Consider the following 21785-nt stretch of genomic DNA (forward strand, 5'->3'; position numbering starts at 1 on the left):
TCCTTCTTTCCTCAAGGCCATAACTGATATCAAATTTTCAGACAATTCTGGCACATATAAAACTTTGGATAAATTGAGCCTTTTATTCCCAACTTGAACATCTACTGAACCAATCTTGGATGCCCCAATGCGACTCCTATCCACCAACCTAACTGTCTCCTGTGTTTCCTTTGCGTTTTTCAACACTGTTAGCTCTTTCATCATATGACATGAGCACCTGGAATCAATTATCCAGTTATGGTGTTTAGGGCACTTACCACATTGGTTCTCCTTGACAGCCATATTTGCTTTCTGTTGGGAATCGTTTTTCTTCTTGGCCCAACAATCCACTGCCTTATGTCCTCCCTTATTGCAGTTGAAACACTTCAATCTGGACTTGCTGCATGTGTTCATTTTCTCTTCGGTCTCCTTCAAGTCCGATATTGGCTGCAACAGTTTTAAGGCTTTCTCAGCTGTCAGTCCATCGCGATAGCACTGCTTCGCCACATCCCTATACTCTTTCGGGAGTCCTATCAGGAAAAATTTGAGCGTCGCTTTGTCGTTGACCTCCTGCTTGGTGTTGTATAGTGCAAACTTTGTCTTGTAGTAATACCAATTCTGAATCATGTTCAGATCCTTTCTCAATGTTGTCCATAGGTATTTTCCCATATCCTCGAACTCCACATCAATGGTATCTGGAGCACAAATCGTCTCCAACACTTTATAGGCCTCTCAGACTGTACCCTGACTGCCTATCACTTGAAACGATTCACTCAGGCTAAGGCGAAGTATGCGCATAGCCAGCTCCTCGTCTTTCTTTTGGTTCCTACCAGAACCCCCGTTGCTTCTCTCCACACCTTCCATTGGATTCTCATCCAGCAAGTAATGCAGTTCCTCATTCTGCAGTTGAAGCACAAAACTTGCTTCCCACTCCTTCCAATTGTTGTTGTCGAGCTTGATCACCATTGTCGTGAATTTTCCGCTCGGTTCGTTCCGCTGGATCTGAAGTGTAGTGGAAATGATGTAAAGATAACAAAATATAATATAATAAGCAACCTTGATTTGCTTTCTAAGAACAATCATTGTTCTCCGAAGGTAATTCGATATAGGCTCATAACCTGTAAAAATTGGTCCTTAAAGTATATATATTAAGTTAGGTGAAAATTCGTTCACCCCTCTCTCCATTTATCTTCGTCTCCTTCCCACAGATAAGAACCCAGTCTTATCTATTTACCCGAACATTCTCCGGAGCACTCGTGGACGTTTTCTCAACAGTTTCTTCCTTTCTTCCTCATCTGACAATAAAGTCATCAATTGGTAAACTTAGTAGTATTTACAAGTCCTGTAATAAATTGTCAGATCTTCAAATTAAAAATTCAGTGAAAAACACCATTTTCTTTATACCTTCAGATTTATTAAGCCTTTAGATGAGAGAATTCAGAACTATAACACTGAAATCAGAAACACTATTCAGAAAGTCAGTAGATCTTTGATAGCAGATGTAGATGCTATAGTTTAGACCCTATAGCAGTCAATCATCTTCATCAGAATACTATGAACTGGAAATGTCAGATAAAATAGACATTAACCAGAGCTAAGAGAGTCCTAATGCCCTCTGGCCTTGATCCCTACAATTCCCTTCATTCAATAGGAACAAAGGGAAATATCACATTTAGAAGTGGTATATAGTAGCCACTTTGAACCTATAACATTGTATAAAGCTGGAGGACATGATCCTAGCCCTACAGATAGCCTTGGTGGAGGAGGCTAATGAAGGAGTAGGTCTGGATCTAGAGAAACTAGAAAAGAAACCTGAAGCCATGATGAAGGATGTCTAGGAGATCCTGGACAAACACTTTGAGGACCCCTTCTATAGAGCCTAGGCTAGTGAGAAGCTAGAGAATGTATAGTAATGTAGAAGGCCTCTGGATAACTATATTACAGAGTATAGTGACCTCTTGTAGTAAGTGGGAGGAGAGGACTACTATAAGGATGTTAAGATCTAAGGTCTGATGAGAGGTTTAGATAATGACCTCTATAACTGAATGATTATAATACTAACTTGTTAGAGGCTGGTAGATCAGATCAAGTCCCTATGTTGAGTCTCCTAGCACCTGGAGGAAGCCTAGAGGTGGAAAAAGCTAAGAAGCTATATAACTATTTTCAATAAACCTACTGAAATTCAGTAGGGTGACCTAATGGATATTGATATCAATACTAGCTAGGTAGGAAATAGGCCTACCTAAGGACTAGGACCAGGCCTACTAACAGATGATGCCTACTAAGGCAAAGTCTTGAAGTAGGTCTTGAAAGAAGAACTTCAGGCCTAGAAGGATACAGGTATATACTTGTATTATACTTATAGAGGCTGCTTAGTACAAGTATGCCTAATGAAACTAGCTCAGAACCTAAATAGACTAGCTATAAAGATTAATAATCTAGAAGTATAGGTGGACCCCCTGCTAGAAGATGTTTGTGAGAAGGAGGGAAAAGCCTAAGCCCTATATGAAGTTATGTATAGGTGTAGAACTAGGAAGGGATAGAAGAGAGTGAGAGTTAGTTGCTTACTAATCTATAGGAAAGTGTATAGAGAAATAGGATAGACTATGAGCTCCTGCTAGTAGATGTCTTAGTAAATGAAAAAATGATGATAATAGGACTTATTGACCTAGGCTCTTCAGCATATAATACAGTGTCAGAATCTTTTATAAAGTGAGCTAACCTCTAGAGAATCCTGATTGAGACATGAATAGTAAGAGGAATTTTAGGTGCATATAGTACTATTATAGAAGTGGCTCATATATCAATTAATATAGAAGGACATTAAGAGTAGGAGGTTTTTACCTATATTATACTAGGAAATGAATATGATATAATACTAGGGCTTCCCTAGTTAAAACAATAAGAAGTAAACTATATACTAAAGACTAATCAGCTCTTCATTAGGTCAAGTGGAGTAGTTATAGAGTAGGTAGGAGTTAGGCAGGAGAGAGTGAGGTAGAAGAGCACAATAGGTATAGTGACCTAAGTGAGCATAGTAGTTTATAGTGCTATAGTGAAATAGGTAAAGAAGAATAGTAGGGAGTCATTGATTTTTATTACTAGCCTAGAAGATATCAATAAGGCTCTATAGAAGAAAAAGGAGCTAACCCCTGATCAGGTTAAAGCAGTACTACTGAAGTAATATGTAGACCTCTGGGAAGCTTTTACACATGTAGGGGAGAGACTACCACTATATAAACTAGGACTAGACATAAAGCTAGAAATTAAACTAGGCAAAGAAGTACTATAGGGTCCACTATACTAGATGTCAAGAGATGAGCTCCTAGTATTGAGAAAGATACTGACTGAACTAGTGGAAAAAGGGTTTATTAGGACAAGTAGCTCACTAGTAGGGGCACTAGTTCTATTTACTAGAAAGCCAGGTGGTAGACTCTAGTTTTATATAGACTACTGAGCTCTCAATGCTATTCTCAAGAGAGACTAATACCCTATTCCATTAATCCAGGAAACATTACAGGTGATAGCAGGTGTGAAATAGCTTATGAAATTAGATATTCAAGTAGCTTTCCACTATATCTATATTAAAGAAGGGAGTGAATAGAAGATAGTATTTAGGATAAGGTATAGTTCATATGAATAGATAGTTATACTATTTAGATTAGTGAATAGACTATTGACTTTCTAGAGATACATCAACTATATCCTATAGGAGTTCCTAGATGACTTTACCTTAGCCTATATTGATGACATCATTATATACTCCAAAGGTATAAGGATGGACTACTAAGTGAAAGTGAGGAAAGTCCTTTAAAAACTGAAAGAAGTGGAGTTAAGGCTAGACCTTGATAAATATGAATTTAAAGTGAAAAGAGTTAAGTACTTAGGAATAATAGTCACTACAGGAGAAGGAGTTTCAATAGACCTAGAGAAGATAGAAGCTATTCAGGAGTAGAAACCCCCTACCATAGTGAAAGGAGTATAAGGTTTCTTAGGGTTTACAAACTACTACTAGGATTTCATTAGGGATTTTTTAATACTTATAGCTCCCTTAGTGAAGTTAATAAAGAAGGATAAGCCTTTTATATAGAGTTTAGAAGTAGATGAGTCATTCTAGACTCTGAAAGCTATATTCTAGGATAATAAGATACTAGGTAATTAGGACTCAGAGGAATAAACATAGCTAGAGATAGATGCCTCAGGGGTAGGGATAGGTATAGTCCTATCTCAGGGCCTAGAGAGCAAAAAGTGCCTAATTGCCTTCTTCTCCTGAAAGATGAATGTAGTAGAGTAGAATTATAGTATCTATGATAAGGAGCTCTTAGCAGTCATTGAAGCCATGTATAAGTAGAGGGGAGAAGTGAGGAGCCTCAAGGAATTCACATTGATTATCAACTATAAAAACCTTGAGTACTTCAGGACAAAGCAGATCCTCTTAGAGAGACAAGTTAGATAGATATAGCATATAGAAGAACTTCCACCCTTTATGATAATTCACTGGCCAGGACACTTAGCAGTAGTACTGGATGCTCTCTCCTATAAGGATAAATTCAATAACCTAAAGGAAAGAGAATAGAGTAGGACCTAATAGCTCTAGAAAGAAGAATAGGAACTGAAACCAGAGGTATAGATCCAGGTATAAGACAGTAGAGGTCTATTTAAGACAGACTTAGATTTGAAAGAATTATAGTAGTAAGCTCTATAGGACAATGAGGACTATGAGAAGATTGCTTAATATATCTAAAATAGGCAATAATTCCCTATATCATTAGTGCCACTAAGGTCAGCCCAAGTGGTAGAGTGTGAAATATAAGGCAGAGTTATGAAATATTACTATGCCATCTAGGTACTAAACTATGAATAACTGAGAGGAATCCTACTGTAGAAGCACTATAATGACCTAATTTCTAGCTATAGAGGATGAGATACAATAGTAGTAGTGCTTAGATAACAATTTTTCTAGCTAGGACTAGATAATGATATCAAGAGGTTAGTGAGAAACTATGATTAGTGTAGGAGAACAAAACCATAGCAAGAGAAGCTCTATAGGCTGCTGAAACCACTGCTAATTCCTAACTAACCCTGGCAAGGAATCTCAATAGACTTCATAACACATCTACTAGGAGAGATAGAGAACTTACTAGTAGTTATATACTGCCTGACAGGTAATGTGATACTAGTTCCCCTGGTGGACATTGAGATAGAAATAGTAATTAAGGCTGTCATTACACATGTATACATATACTATAGGACCCTAAGGTGGATTGTCAGTGACTATAGGCAGTAATAGGTAAGTGAGATATGGAAAAGGCTATATGAAGTCCTAGGTATTGAAAGGAAACTCTTAATAGTATACTATCCCTAAATAGATAGGGGTATAGAGAGAGTGAACCAGGAAGTACTATTCTACCTGTGAACATATATTACAATAGACTAGGAAGATTAGCTAGAATAGATTCCTTTGGCATAGCTCTCATTGAATAACTATCCCTAGCTACACTACTATAGAGTCAGCCCCTTTTTCCTTATATATAGCTATAACATTATACTAGTACAGATAGAAGGAATAGACAAAAGTGTAGAAGGGAGTAGAATAGTAAAGGCAGAGGAAGTAGTAGTCAAACTAGGAGAGTTAAACAAGTGGGCCCAAGTGGTAGCAGTAGACATATAGTAGAACATAGAAGTCCAAGTGAACTAACACTATAGCCTAGTACTGATTTTTAAGCCCAGAGATAGTACATAGCTAAAGATAAAGAACATGTAGATAGGTAGACTAAGTAAGAAGCTAGACTAGCTAAATGCAAAGTATAAGGTGGTTAGGCAAGTGTCTCTATTAACCTATGAGCTAGATGTCCTAGGAAAGATCCACAAGGTTTTTCACATTGATCTCCTCAGACCTACAGTAAAGGACCCCTAGTGTTGCCAGTGCTAGCTATTGATGTCTCAAGAAGTATACCTTAAAGCATTTTATTGTTAAATAAACTAATGAGAAAAGAGAAAGAAGAGAAAGAAGTAAAAACTAGAGTGTTCCCACTCTTTAAGTATTGTGAGGATTTGCCAAGGACATGTCTCCCCTTCACATGATCCTTTCCTGTACCCTTGCTCAACCTTCTCATAGGTGCCCAGCCTATAACACCTAGCCAGGCCAAAACAGGGAAGCAGAGGTAGCAGTGAAACCAATCATATCAGAAGAAGGGCATGAACTATAGGAGGTGGATGAGATTCTGTATATAGTGGGGACAGGGAGTATAAGGAAAGTTTAGGTGAAATGGACAGGTTTTAGGAAACTAACTACAGAACTAATTGATATGATCTTAGAGACTAATCTACAAGCAATAGATCAATGGGAAGCAAAATAGGGGCTGATTATGGAAAATGATAGACCTAAAGAGACCTACTTGACTAAATCAGGAAACCTGCAAGTGAAATGGGCAAGGTTACCAGATGCTACTTGAGAAGGTCACACATCTTGACCTGGAGAAAGAGAAATATATTACAGGGTAGAGATGCAGAAGATGAGGAGCTAGGCTAAATGAGGAAGGCAGTCAAAGATGGCATGAAACCTGGGAGGACATGTAAAGGACATGCAGCCAGCAAGCATTTTAGATAGTTTCTTCCTTTCTTCCTCATCTGACAATAAAGTCATCAATTGGCAAACTTAGTAGTATTTACAAGTCCTGTAACATAGGTAGCCCTTTATTCTACAATAGTAGCATTCACCCCTTTCTCAGCAGGAGGCATAGTGTTGATAGGACAGGTCTATAGCATCTGGGTCTGGTGGAGGGGCAGTTGTTCTTTTTAGGTCTATGTTCCCTAGTGCTAGGGCCTGGGGGACAGGGGCATAGGGTTCAGAGGTAGTGCTATAGTTCTAGGCAGGGGGAGCATGATTCTGGACAGGGGGAGCACAGGTCTAGGTAGTGGGCAACATTGTAGAGCTGAAGCAGGTCATGTGGTTCTCAAGGTTTTGGAGGAAGTTTGTGAATTCAGGGTATTTATAACTTAGGGGGTCATGATGTAGTAGTATCATATAGAGTTCCTTTGAGATATTTTGCTCAAGGAGGGTTGGTAGAGTTGATTCACTTACTTCTCCCTCAAGAGCCAGGCACTAGAACTTAGAGAAGAAGGTAGTAAAATCCTTATTACTTTATTAGAGGTAGAATAGTTCACTACACATATAGTTGACCTTGTCTAGGTCCCTATATATATAGTCAAGGACCTTTAGGATAGTATTATAGTCTAAAAGTAGGCATTCCCTATCCTTGATATATAGTAAAATAAGGGTATATACTAGTCCTTTCAAGTAGTTATTAACATAGGCTATATAGTCCTAGGCATTAGGGAAATAGTCATAGTTTCTTTATATCTTCTGGTGGATCTAGGTATTGAAGTGATAAAGGTCTGATTAGTCACCTTTGAACTTATTAGGGTCAGGTATATATTTAGAGGGCTTAGCAGTATGAGTCATCATGAATAGTTTAGCTATAGAAAGGGCTAGGGCAGGAGCAGGAGTAGAGGTAGGGGAAGCTATAGGGGCAGAAGTAGGAATAGAGGCAGAAGCTTCTCCTTCTACAATAGTAAAGGTAGTAGGAGTAGTAGGAGCAGTAGGAGTAGTAGGGGGTGGTATGGCTAACTGGAGTTTATCAAGAGCCCTTTGCTCATTAAGGCAAGCCTAGTAGAGCTTGCCCTAGGCCTCTTTCAACTCATTTTACATATACTCAAGCTAGCCCTGAGTTGCCTGAAGGTTAGTAGTGAGACTGTCTCATACAGTAGTATGGTTAGTGGACTCAGTAGTCAGCATATAGTTCAAGGTGGCAATTTCAGCTTATTTTTCATTAGTATATGAAAATAAGGAGCAGATGTATTCAAACCAAGCACTAGTATAGTTGGTAACCCCTTTGCTAAAGCTCTTGAAGCTATCAGGCATGATCAGGGGTTCTAGGTAGGCAGACATCTCATCAGTGTCTATGGGTAGAAGTAATGTAATGTCACAGGCAGGCAGGAAGGTTCTATAAGACTAACCCAATAGCTCAAAGACAGGACAGGCAGGACAGGTAGACAGGGATGAGGACAGGCAGGACAGGATATTCAGTATATTCAGGGTAGGAGATGAGGACATTGCTTAGGGAGCATCATTCAGGTAATAGAGGGAGGTTCTATCTAGTCTATATATCTACACAGGTTGTAGTCAACAAGATCTACAGTGGGGTGTGAGGCTGGTAGTGGTGAGCAAGGCTCCAGCATTGAGCAGGACAGCAGTCATGCAGGGAATGCTAAAGTAGCATGGGAACAGTGGTCATGCAGAAATGGTGGTCATGCAGACAACAGTATCATGCTATGATGGACAGTGGTTATGCAAAGGACACTAGTGTACTATTACATCATGCAGGAACACTAGTGTACTGTAACAGTCATGCAGAAGACACTAGTGTACTGTGACAGGATACCTAGGTCATTCCAAGACTTATGACCTCCTATCCTAGGAATACTATTAGCCTGGTATAGCAAGATATATTACCTACTAGGTTCACTAGTACTATACCTACCACTGTGTGACACCTTTCTACAATAGCTAGAAAGGCCTCCTTCACCCACTGCTAATTCCTAAGAGAGCATAGTGTGATATATCTATTGATTTTATTACCTACTTACCTAAGAACAATAGCTATAATACTATCCTTATGATTGTAGACTAGCTAACTAAGATATATCATCTAGTTCCTTGTCATAGTCACTATAACACTAAAGACACTGCCTATCTATACTTGAAGAATATCTAGAAGTTATATAGCCTTCCATTGACTATCATCTTAGACTGAGGACCTCAATTCATTACTGAATTTTAGAGGTGCCTGTCTCAGTCCTTGAGAATTGAACCAACCCTGTCCTCCACCCACCACCTAGAAACCAATGGTCAAACTTAGAGAATGAATTCAGTCTTAGAATAATACCTATATACATATGTGGCATATCTACAAGACAATTGGGAAGATTAGTTACTGCTAGCCAAGTTCTCTAGCAATGTGTCATGGTACACTAGTGATCCTGCATAGCCACTGTTCCCACACTACTTAGCGTTCCCTGTATGAATGCTGTCCTGCTTGATGCTGGAGCCTTGCTCACTGCTACGAGCCTTGCACAATCCTGTCCTGCTTGATGCTGGAGCCTTGCTCACCACTACCAGCCTTGCACCCCACTATAGATCTCATTGACCACAACTTGTATAGATATATAGATTAGATAGAACCTCCCTCCATAACCTGAATGTTACTCCCTAAGCAATGTCCTTGTCTTCTATCCTGAATATACTATTCCTCCTGTCCTTGTCCTTGTCTACCTGTCCTGTCTGTCCTCTATTCAAGCTACTGAGTTAGCCCCTTTAGAACCTTCCCTGCCTGTCTGTGACAGATAGACTCATCTAGAACCTTAGGAAATTGAGACTCAGCAATGACTTTCAGCAGATTAAATGGCACAATCTGTAATGATCTATAGATCATGTATGGTTCAGGCCTTGCCCTCACCCAGGAAACCATATGATGCACCAAAAGCTCCCTTTTCTCCCTAGTGTCTACCTAGTGTCCTCTTAGTGTCTCCCTAGTGTCTACCTAGTGTCCTCCTAGTGTCTTCCTAGTGTCTCCCTCTAGTCCCCCTACTAAAGTGTATCTCTCCTAATATATATATAAACCACTTGACTACTATCATTAACATAGCTCCCTTTAGTTTCTCTTAGAACTTATTAAGTTCTTCTTAAATATAGAGCTATTATATAATTGAATCTTCTTATATCTCATGAAGCCTTATATTAGAACTCTGTCATGGGCAGGCAGGAAGGTTCTATGAGACTAACCCAATAGCTCAAAGACAGGACAGGCAGGACAGGTAGACAGGGACAAGGACAGGCAGGACAGGATGTTCAGGATGGTAACAGATACCAGGACAGAAGACAGGGACAGGAAGTTCAGTATATTCAGGGTAGGAGACAAGGACATTGCTTGGGGAGCAACATTCAGGTAACAGAGGGAGGTTCTATCTAGTCTATATATCTACACAGGTTGTAGTTGATGTCACAGTACGCTAGCGTCTTCTGCATGACCGTTACAGTACGCTAGTGTTCCTGCATGATGTAACAGCACACTAGCGTCCTTTGCATAACCACCGTCCGTCATAGCATGATACTGTCGTCCACATGACCACCGTTTCTGCATGACCACTGTTCCCACGCTACTTTAGTGTTCCCTGCATGACTGCTGTCCTGCTCAATGCTGGAGCCTCGCTCACCACTACCAGCCTCACACCCCACTGTAGATCTTGTCAACTACAACCTGTGTAGATATATAGACTAGATAGAACCTCCCTCTGTTACCTGAATGTTGCTCCCCAAGCAACATCCTTGTCTCCTACCCTGAATATACTGAACTTCCTGTCCCTGTCTTCTGTCCTGGTATCTGTTACCATCCTGAACATCCTGTCCTGCCTGTCCTCGTCCCTGTCTACCTGTCCTGCCTGTCCTGTCTTTGAGCTATTGGGTTAGTCTCATAGAACCTTCCTGCCTGCCCGTGACAGTTGACAAGATCTATAGTGGGGTGTGAGGCTGGTAGTGGTGAGCGAGGCTCCAGCATCAAGCAGGACAGCAGTCATGCAGGGAACACTAAAGTAGTGTGGGAACAGTGGTCATGCAGAAACAGTGGTCATGCAGACAACAGTATCATGCTATGACAGACAGTGGTTATGCAAAGGACGCTAGTGTGCTGTTACATCATGCAGGAACACTAGCGTACTGTAACAGTCATGCAGAAGACGCTAGTGTACCGTGACAAACTCAATCATACTTTTTTTTTTCCTCTATCCTCTGTCCTCTATCCTCTGTCCTCTATCCTCTGTCCTCTGCCCTCTGTCCTCTATCCTCTGTCCTCTGTCCTCTGTCCTCTGTCCTCTGTCCTCTGCCCTCTATCCTCTATCCTCTATCCTCTATCCTCTGTCCTCTATCCTCTATCCCTATTCTAAACTCTACTACTATAGACCCCTTAAACCTAACCTAACCTATATATACTCCTAAGCCTACTATGCTTCTAATGCCTATAGAAATACAGGAGGCACTACTTGAATTGCACTATAGGCTGAAGTAGTCCTAAACTTCCTAGGAACAAATGCACTAGAAACTCAAGTAATCAGAGCACACTCAGTAGTGTATACTCTAGCAGTTCTAGGAGGAAATCAAAACCCTCCAGTAATAAATGATAGCTAGCCTACTATAGATCACTCAAGCCTTCACTACTCCAATACCTCCAGCCCCCCTAGTAGCACCTAGTGCCCTAGCCACCCCCCTAGCCTCTACAAGCCTTCTAGCCCCCTTGGCCCCTATAGGCTTTTCAGCTCCAGTATTCCTGGAGGTATAACCTACTAGACACCCTAAGCCCTATCTCCTAGACATCTACCTCTTCTTAGGAAAGGGGTCAGAATACTAGGTATAGTCTTAGATAGTAGAGGCTAAGCTAGAATAAGATAGTAATGCCATTAGGAATAATAATAACTAGTTCACCTACCTATAGATGTAGATATCTACTATAGTATAAACTAAGGTATTACTACTATATAGATAAGCCAAGTTAAAGAACTACACTATAGCCTAATTTCTCAAAGCACTAGATACTATATTTCTAGATCCCTATATAGAGGAAAATACTAAGGCTAAGCTATACCACCTGAGTCAGGGAAATAATGAACTATTCTCTATATTTATACTAAAGTTCAAGAACCTACTCCTTGAGACTAGGATTATTAGTGACTATACCTATATCTCAAGCCTCAAACAATACCTTAATAATAAGCTTATTAGGGCTATCTACATAGGTATTAAAGCTAAAACCTACTCTACCTTTATCTCTAAGGTCTTTAGCCTAGCCTCTGACCTAGAAGTACTAAGAGGGCACTAGACCTAGGTGAACACACTCCCTAGATTTAGCTACTAGACACCTGCTCAAGTACCTCTGACCTAGGCTACTCCTTCACTAGATAAAATAGACTAGTAACTATCTAATATCCCCCTTAAGCCTATAACCCTAGGGGAGAGAGAGAACCTAAAGTAGATAAACTCATGTTTCCACTACTATAAACCAGGGCATATACAGTAGAACTGCCCCCTTAACTAGGGGCAGCTAGTAGTGACCCAGGCTATAGAAGCCTAGTAACCTGACAATGCCCTAGTCCCTGCTAAACACCTGGAAAACTGCTAGGCCTGGATGACTATCACTATCCAGTGCCTGAAGGGGAGATAATTACTAAGAAAGAAATGGGAGCAATAGGTACTTACATAGATATAACTCTAAATAAACATATCTTTACTACTGCTTTCATTGATAATAGATGCCTCTATCTTACTACTATTTCCCTATACACTGCTCTTAGGTATAAAGCCACTACCTTACCTATTATACCCTATCTAGTTAAATAAGTCATTAGTGACCTAAACCCTCTAATAATAACCTAGATCACTGTGATTAACTTAGGCCTTAGGGGTTATAATAAAAAACTCTTTATATATATTATCCCTAACTAGATAGAAGACCTAATACTAGGCTAATATTAGCTAATAGACTATAATACCTCTATACACCTAGCCTAGAATGAAGTCCTCTTATGATAACCCTTTAGACTCTACCTTATAACTACTCCCCTTAACCTAGATACTATAGCTATTACCTAGTATATAATATAGGCACTCTAGGCCTAAGTTACTAAAACTAAAGGCATCTATATCTTTTCAGCCTCCCTCTATAATATTGAGAAAGCCTTATAAACCAAGATCTATACTAACCCCTAAATGTCTTGCCCTAGCTAGCTACTCCTAGTCATCAGTGCTTTTGATAGAAAGAAGGCTACTACTCTACTACTATTATCACTAGGCCTAGATACTAAGATCTAACTAAAGCCAGATGAATTGACCCCTATATATCCCTTATATTCTATGAGTAGAGAGGAGCTACTAGTCCTATAGAAAACCCTATATGAGCTCCTTGACTCTAGCTTCATTTAGGCTAGTAGTACTAAAGGAGAAGCCCTAGTGATCTTTATCAAGAAACCTAGTGGAGGTATTCATTTCTATATCAACTACTATACCCTGAACAACACTTTAGAGAAGGATAGATACCTACTACCACTCATCTACAACACCCTCTATGATATTATATTAGCTAAATATATCTCTAAAGTCAATATTATCTCTACTTTCCACTGTCTTTGAGTCAAAGAAGGCTATGAACTATAGACTATTTTCTATACCTACCTCAGCTCCTTTAAATAGCTAGTAACCCTATTTAGCTTAAGTAGAGCACTAGCTGCCTTCTAGCAGTTCATTAACTATATCCTTTCCCAGTAGCTAGGTATTACCTACTTAGCCTACCTAGATGATATAGTGATCTATACTTCAGGCTCTAGAGAAGACCACTATAAGCTTGTCTATTAGATCATTAAGGCCCTGGATAATACAGGCCTCTAACTAGATTAGGATAAGAGTGATTTTAAATCCTCTTCAATCAAGTATCTAGGCTTTATTATAGAACCTGGTATTAGAATCTATACTAACTCTGAAAAGACCTATGTAATTCAAGAATAGGAAGCCCTAACCTCTATACATAGCCTCTATAGCTTCTTAGGCTTTATAAACTTCTACTACTATTTCATTAAGAACTACTTGACTCTGGCAATACTACTAACTATACTGACTAAGAAAGACTAACTATTTATTTAGGGCCTAGACTAGTAAGAAGCTTTTGATAAGCTCTATTAGGCCCTTATCTCTATACCTATCCTAGCTACCTATGATCCTGATCACCCTACTATTATTGAAGTAGATTCCTCTAGATAGGCAATAGGAGCCTTATTGAGATAATAAGGCCTGGATTCCCTTTAGTAGCCTATTTTATACTTCTTATAGAAACTCACCCTAGCTAAGGTCAACTATCCTATCTATAATAAGGAAATATTAGTAATCTTTTCCTACTTGAAATATTAGTACCCTTTCTTAGCTAGTATTACATTCTAAGTATATACTAACTACTATAACCTTATCTACTTCTAAACCTATTAGACCCTCTTAGAATATCAATACCACTAGTCTTATGAATTATATGAATTTGACTTTACACTGATATATAGACCTAGAATAACATAAGTCACCTCTAATACCCTATCCTAATATAACTAAGACCTCCTATATAACCTATCTAATAATAGACTATAATCTAGAGTTCACTAGATACTATACCCCTATAGTAAGAACTTTATTATCACTATAGCAATATAGGCTAAAAACCCTAATAAAGATCTAGAAGGCTTAGAAGTCACTCCCTACCTAGGTCTTCTATCTCTATTCACTAACCTAGAACTCTATAACCTATGAGACACTATACTAAGATATAATGAGAGATACTAGTAAGCCTACTTAGTAGTATAAGAAAAAGCATATACATTCCCTAATGACTAGGGCCTATCTTAGTAAATCAGTGAATACTCCCTTGACTTAGAAACATACCTATTATAGTAGGAGTACCTATAGATCCTAGCCTATGAGCCACTTCATATAGTGATAATTCAAGCTACCTATGATTCAAGTCTAATAGGCTACCCTAGCACTACTATTACACAAGACCTCATAAGCCACTCCTATACCTAGCCTAGGTTAATAGAAGATATATAGTACTTTATGAGAAACTACAACACTTGTGGATAGAGTAAGATATAGTAGGAATAGAAGTATAGCCTCTTAAAACCCCTCCTAATCCTAGAATAGACTTAGTAAGAAATTACAGTCAATTTCATTATTGACCTTCTACCCTCTAATAGGCATACTATTATTATAGGTATCACTAACTAGCTATTAAAGTCTAAAGTCCTCATACCCTGAAGTCTTCTACTGCTTATAATGTAGCTAAAGCCTTCTTAGTCTATATATTTACTCACTATAGAACCCTATATATAATCACCTCTAACTAAGGTCTATAATTCATTAGCCTCTTCTAGGCTAAAGTATACTACTAACTTAGAATCACCTATCATTTATCTATAGCCTTCCACCTAGAGACTAATAGAGTATAGGAATACTTAAACTAGGAAATAGAGATATACCTCTGGATATTTACAGCCTATATATAAGATGACTAGGCTTCCCTACTGCCCTAAGTATAGATCACCTTGAATAACTAGGTTTTAGTATCTATAGGCATTAGCCCCTTTTTCTTCTACTATAGCTACTACATAGACCCTATTAAAACTAATGCTTCACACCCCACTAGCTCAAGTATTTCCCTAGCTATAGTAGGACACAACTAGCTAGTAAAGCACTATAAAGCTATAGCATTCTCCTAGGCATCTATAGCCTTAGCCTAAGAAGTATAGGAATGACACACTAATAAAGCCTGACAAGTTATAGAATCATTTCAAGTCAGTAATAGAGTCTACCTGAGACTCAAGAATATCTATACCCTATACCCCTCAAAGAAACTCAACTAGTTAGTACTACTATATAAAGTCATTAGCCTTATTAGATCCTATACTATTAAACTTAACACCCCCTCTAGCATCTACCTAGTATTCTATATCAACCTAGTCCACTAGTATAGAGAAGACCTATTACTATCCCAAGTGTCCTCTAATCCTAAGCCACCCCTGATATCATAGGAGGAAGCTATAGATAATGTAGTTATAGGGGAATACTAAGTGGACAAGATCCTTTAACACTAGAAATACAGGAAACAATACTAAGTGCTAGTAAAATAGACAGGTTATATAGAACTAACCTAGGAACCATTAGTATACCTTAAAGACATAGCTGCCCTAGAAGAATACAAGTAGACTACTGACTATCCCTAGGTGACCTGAAAGGAGGGGAAGGGATTAATTATAATAATCTATAGATCATATATAGTTCAGGCCTTACCCTCACCTAGGAAACTATACAATACACTAAAAGCTCCTTTTTCTCCCTAGTATCTACCTAGTGTCCTCTTAGTGTCTTCCTAGTGTCTCCCTCTAGTCCCCCTACCAAAGTATATCTCTCCCAATGTACATATAAACCACTTGACCACTGTTGCTAGCATAGCTCCCTTTAGTTTCTCTTAGAATTTATCAAGTTCTTCTTAAATACAGAGCTGTTATACAATTGAATCTTCTTATATCTCATGAAGCCTTACACAATCACTTGTAATGATCTACAGATCATGTATAGTTCAGGCCTTGCCCTCACCCCCCCTTTCTCTCTCTAGCCCCTTTTCCTTACATCTTCCCCTAGTCCCCCTACCAAAGTGCATCTTTCCTAACATATATATAAACCACTTGACCACTGTTGTTAGCATAGCTCCCTTTAGTTTCTTTTAGAACTTATTGAGTTCTTCTTAAATACAGAGCTGTTATACAATTGAATCTTCTTGTATCTCATGAAGCCTTACATCACCGACCTCAGAGAACTCAGTCTTGACTACAGACCTACCAAAAGACTTGACTGAAAATGCATAAATAGTTGGCCTTTCTGCCATATATTCTTCCAACTAGATATCTAATAAATCAAGTTTAACAGCTATTCCTCTTCTTCTTTCTACTATCACATTTTCCTCTTTCTTCTTCCCTTCAATCTTCTAAAGACTCTTTCAGGATATAACACATCTATCAGTCACTCTAATAAATTCTAACCTAGAGACTGGGTTTAGCTATCTAAAAGCTCACACACCACATAGTAAGAAGGCCTAGGCTAGAAATTAAGACCCTGATACCAGAAGCTATAAGTCTTAGAAGAAGTGGGTTCCCATAACTATAGGTTAGACTTACAGGGAGCTAGAGGTCATGACATCTTCTATAGAGATAGATTAAGGTATTTCCGAAATAATGCTTTTCCCTCCTAGAACACCTACACTACTAATAGTACACCAGGCCTAGTTGAAATCAATAGTATAGAAGAATAGGAAGTAGAAGACATAATCCAGGAATACCCTTTAAATAGTAAGAGGGAAGTATAATACCTAGTGAAATAGATAGGTTTCCCTAATCCTACTTAGGAACTAAGGGAAGCTCTAGAAGACACAGTTGTACTAGAAAGATAGCTAGAAGGGAAAGGAGGCTCATGTTAGGGTTTGAAAAACCCAAATAGAGTCTAAAGACTTTTCAACCTACCTGTCAAAGGGGCACAAGCACACTAGCCCTAAAAGGCTAAATAATTATTTGTATGTCTCTCTTAGAATACTAATACAGCAAAGGTCAGCAGTTAATTTTAGACTTAGTTTAGTTTCCTTTCTTTCCCTATCAGAATATTTTTGTTTCTGCCATACTTCATCCTTTTCTTTGGACCAGGCCCTTACATATCATAGTTCTGAATTCTCTCATCTAAAGGCTTAACAAATCTAAAGGTATAAAGAAAATAGTGTTTTTCACTGAACTTTTAATTTGAAGATCTGATAATTTATTATAGGACTTGTAATTACTACTAAGTTTGCTGATTAATGACTTTATTATCAGATGAGGAGGAAAGGAAGAAACTATCTAAAATGCTTACTGGTTGTATATCCTTTACATATCCTCCCAGGTTTCATGCCATCTTTCACTGCCTTCCTCATTTAGCCTAGCTCCTCATCTTCTGCATCTCTACCCTGTAATATCAGTACAAGTGCAGAAGGGAGTAAAATAGTAGATGTAGAAGCCATCAAGACTAAACTTAGAGAATTGATAGAATGGGCCTAAGTCATTACTATAGATATATAACAAAACATAGAAAGACAAGCAAATAAGCACTGTACTATAGTCCTAATGTTCTAACTAGGACAAGAAGTATAGCTAAAGTTAAAGAATATAAAACTCAGATGACCTAACTATAAACTCAACTAGCTCAATACAAAATACAAAGTCATAAAGTAAGTAGTACTAATAGTCTATGAGCTAGATGTGCTAAGAGGGATACACCTAATATTTCATATAGATCTACTATGGCTAGTAGGAGAAGACCTATGGCCAGGACAAAATGCAGACTCTGACAAGATAACCCTACTCTCTAATGAAAAAGGAGAAGAAGTATAGCTTATAATGTAAGTTACAAGTGAGCGCCTAATCCAAGTGAGTGCCTAACTTTTCTCCAAACTACCATTTCCTATCTTTCAAGTGAATTTCTTCCACCACAAATCATGCTATTATCAATTAATGAGGCAAATATCAATCTTGCCCTTCAGGCACTTAAGAAAGACCCTAAATTAAGTCCCTATCACACATCAGAGACCTATAAGGTCTCTTATCATACTCTACAACACTGATGCAATGGCACCCCTTCACAACACAATACCATCCCTAAATCACAGAGACTATCCAATCTAGAGGAGCAGATTCTTGTTCAGTTCATTTTAGACCTGGATTCACAAGGATTCCTGCCACAGCTGCATGGTGTTGAATAAATGGCCAATCGACTGCTCACTGACTGTGATGCATTACCTGTTGGCAAGCACTGGGCTTCTAACTTTGTAAAGTGACAGCTGGACCTTGATATGCATTTTAATCATAGATATGACTACAAGAGAGCCAAATGTGAAGATCCAGCCATTATTCACAGTTAGTTCACACTTATAGAGAACACAATTGCAAAATATAGTATCAGCCTAGCTGATATCTACAACTTTGATGAGACTGGCTTTATGATAGGTGTCATTACAACTGGAATAGTTGTCACAAGTGCAGAAAGACATGGAAAGGCAAAATTAGTGCAACCTGGAAACTGAGAATAGGTTACAGTCATCCAGGCCATTAATGCTGAAGGCTAGGCAATTGTGCTGTTCATTGTGGTTGCAGGCCAATATCACCTTGCTAGCTAGTATTGAGAAAGCAACCTCCCAGACAATTGGGCTATTACAACAACCCATAATGGCTGGACTGATAATAAGACAGGTCTTGACTGGCTAAGGCACTTTAACCAACATACTAAGGGCCAATCAACTGGTCACTATTGTCTTTTGATCCTCAATGGGCATGAAAGTCACTACTCAGTTGATTTTGAGAAATATTGTGAATAAAACCACATCATTACACTTTGTATGCTGGCTCATTTGTCTCACCTACTTCAGCCTCTTGATGTTAGGTGCTTTGGACCACTAAAGAAGGCATATGGCTGAGAAATTGAGCACCTGACCAGGTGCTTGATAACCCATGTTTCCAAGACTGAATTCTTCTCAGCTTTTCACACTACCTATGAAGCTGCCATGACAAGAAGTAATATTGAGGGAGGTTTTCAAGGAGCTGGACTTGTTCCCATGAATGCAGAAAATGTTATATCAAAGCTTGATGTGCAACTATGGACTCCAACACTGGCTACAGAGGAGGCCAGCCTCCCTGACCCTTGGGTCTCAAAGACCCCAAAGACAGTGCTTGAGGCCAGTTCACAATCTGAATACCTCAAAAGACAAGTGAGATGACATCAGAGTAGCTCCCCCTCATCAATTCTTGAGGCACTTAAGTCATTTTCAAAGGGAACAATAGCAATAATGCATGAGAATGCCTTATTGAAGTCTGAGAACCAGATTCTTCAACAGGCAAATGTGACTGTTAGTAAGCAGTGTAGAGCAAAAAGGACCTAGCTACAGAATGGAGGAAAGTTCACTGTATGCAAGGGAAGGGATGAAATTGATCAGAAAGATGTTGATGCACAGGTGATGACAGAATCATCCAGAAGTGGTCATCAGGGAAGGTCAGGGCCAGTGAGGGAAAGGCAGTGTGGAATTTGTAGTAAAGCTGGTCATAACTCAAGAACATGTCACATTGCTTCAGAGATATCCAGAGAAGAGAACAACACTTAGTTTTAATTGATAAGATGCTTTATTGCATTTTTATAAAAGAATCTACAATTGTTGCTGGTGCTAGCTATTGATGTCTCAAGAAGTATACCTTAAAGTGTTTTATTGTTAAATAAACTAATGAGAAAAGAGAAAGAAGAGAAAGAAGTAAAAACTAGAGTGTTCCCCCTCTTTAAGTATTATAAGGATTTGCCAAGGACATGTCTCCCCTTCACATAATCCTTTCCTATACCCTTGCTCAACCTTCTTATAGGCACCTAGCCTATAACATTACCCCCCTCCTTTCTTAGGACAATATCCTCTAGTTATAGGCAGTCCATCATTTTCTGAGATCAGGCCCTATTTAGCTTCCTAGTGGTCTAAAGCTTCAGTGTCTTTGATGTTATCTAGGGGTACCTATGTTAGGTCATCCTAACCCAACTACTTTACCAAGGCTTTTCTAGTACTTCCTTTTCCTCAGGCTTACACTATGTCCTCTACTATCTATTCTTCCTCTCTATCTTCATTCACTATGCCTATGTCATGGTACGCTAGCGTCTTCTGCATGACTGTTACAGTACGCTAGTGTTCCTGCATGATGTAACAGCACGCTAGCGTCCTTTGCATAACCACCGTCCATCATAGCATGATACTGTCATCCACATGACCACTGTTTCTGCATGACCACTGTTCCCACGCTACTTTAGCATTCCCTGCATGACTGCTGTCCTGCTTGATGCTGGAGCCTCGCTCACCACTACCAGCCTCACACCCCACTGTAGATCTTGTCAACTACAACCTGTGTAGATATATAGACTAGATAGAACCTCCCTCTGTTACCTGAATGTTGCTCCCCAAGCAATGTCCTTGTCTCCTACCCTGAATATACTGAACTTCCTGTCCCTGTCTTCTGTCCTGGTATCTGTTACCATCCTGAACATCCTGTCCTGCCTGTCCTCGTCCCTGTCTACCTGTCCTGCCTGTCCTGTCTTTGAGCTATTGGGTTAGTCTCATAGAACCTTCCTGCCTGCCTGTGACAGCCTAGGGGTTCCTCTAGCACTTATTGCTGACTAGGAAATAGGTCTTTTACAGCTTTTTCCATACAGTCTATATAGAATACATTATATATTTCCTTAGGGATATCTAGTTTCACTATTAGGGGAGTTAGTATTCCTATGACTATGAACTTATAGTATAACTAGTCTAGCTTATAGGATGTTCTTATTATCTAGAGGTTCCTCATAGTGAGCTAGACTTGATCCCTAATTTAGTATAGCTCTACAGGGCATTAAGGTTAGTCTTCTAGGTATTGTTGAGCTACTGCTAGGGCACTAGCTATCAGGTCATTTATATCTACTATATACTTAACTAATACTTCTGCCTATCTATAATTTGAGCCTTCTATACTATACTCTCCTTCTAGAATAGCCACTTGGACTAGGTCTATATAGTACCTATGGCTTATAAAGAAGGGGCTGATGTTTACTTATAGTGCTAATAGCTAGTTATTGATAGCTAGTATAGCTAATAGGAGTAGCTTATCCTAGTCTAACTATGTAAAGTTGATAAATACTTGTAAATAAGCCTGGATTTCCTGGTTTGCCCTCTCTATACCCCTATTTAACTATAGATAGTAGGCTATTGTCAGTTTCTACTTAATCCCTAGTAGTTTACATAGGTATCTCTAAAAACCACTTATGAATTAGGGTCCTCTATCTGAGATGATAGAATCAGGGAGGCTATAGTGGCTATAGTGATATTCACTAAAGTGAGTAATGACAATGTCTATCTAGATGTTTAGTAGGGCTTATAGAGTAATACTTCCTATGAGCTTATTAGTAATGACTATGATATATTTATTACCTGTGTTATCACACTTTAGGAGGGGACCTATAAAGTCTATTAAGACCTATTTCCATTGTTAGTCAGGGATAGGGAGGGGTTAGAGGATGCCTTACTTCTTCTATCTCTAGACTTTTCCTTTACTATAGATGTTATAGTTGTATATAAACTGCC

The 21785-nt window shown here is 38.9% G+C and overlaps 1 protein-coding gene across 1 annotated transcript; it reads right to left on the reverse strand.

Moving 5' to 3' along the window:
- Positions 1 to 200: 200 nt before the first annotated feature.
- On the reverse strand, positions 201 to 945 carry HOO65_021020 (Zinc knuckle; the record flags this gene model as incomplete). The annotated part of the gene is made up of 3 exons (XM_071007030.1): positions 201 to 217; positions 258 to 674; positions 729 to 945. The coding sequence occupies 3 exons, from the start codon at positions 943 to 945 to the stop codon at positions 201 to 203; spliced, it is 651 nt and encodes a 216-aa protein (XP_070861658.1).
- Positions 946 to 21785: the final 20840 nt, after the last annotated feature.

The sequence above is a fragment of the Ceratocystis lukuohia genome (assembly GCF_044167205.1).
Source record: "Ceratocystis lukuohia strain C4212 chromosome Unknown Supercontig2_pilon, whole genome shotgun sequence".
NCBI classification, from domain to species: Eukaryota; Fungi; Ascomycota; class Sordariomycetes; order Microascales; family Ceratocystidaceae; genus Ceratocystis; species Ceratocystis lukuohia.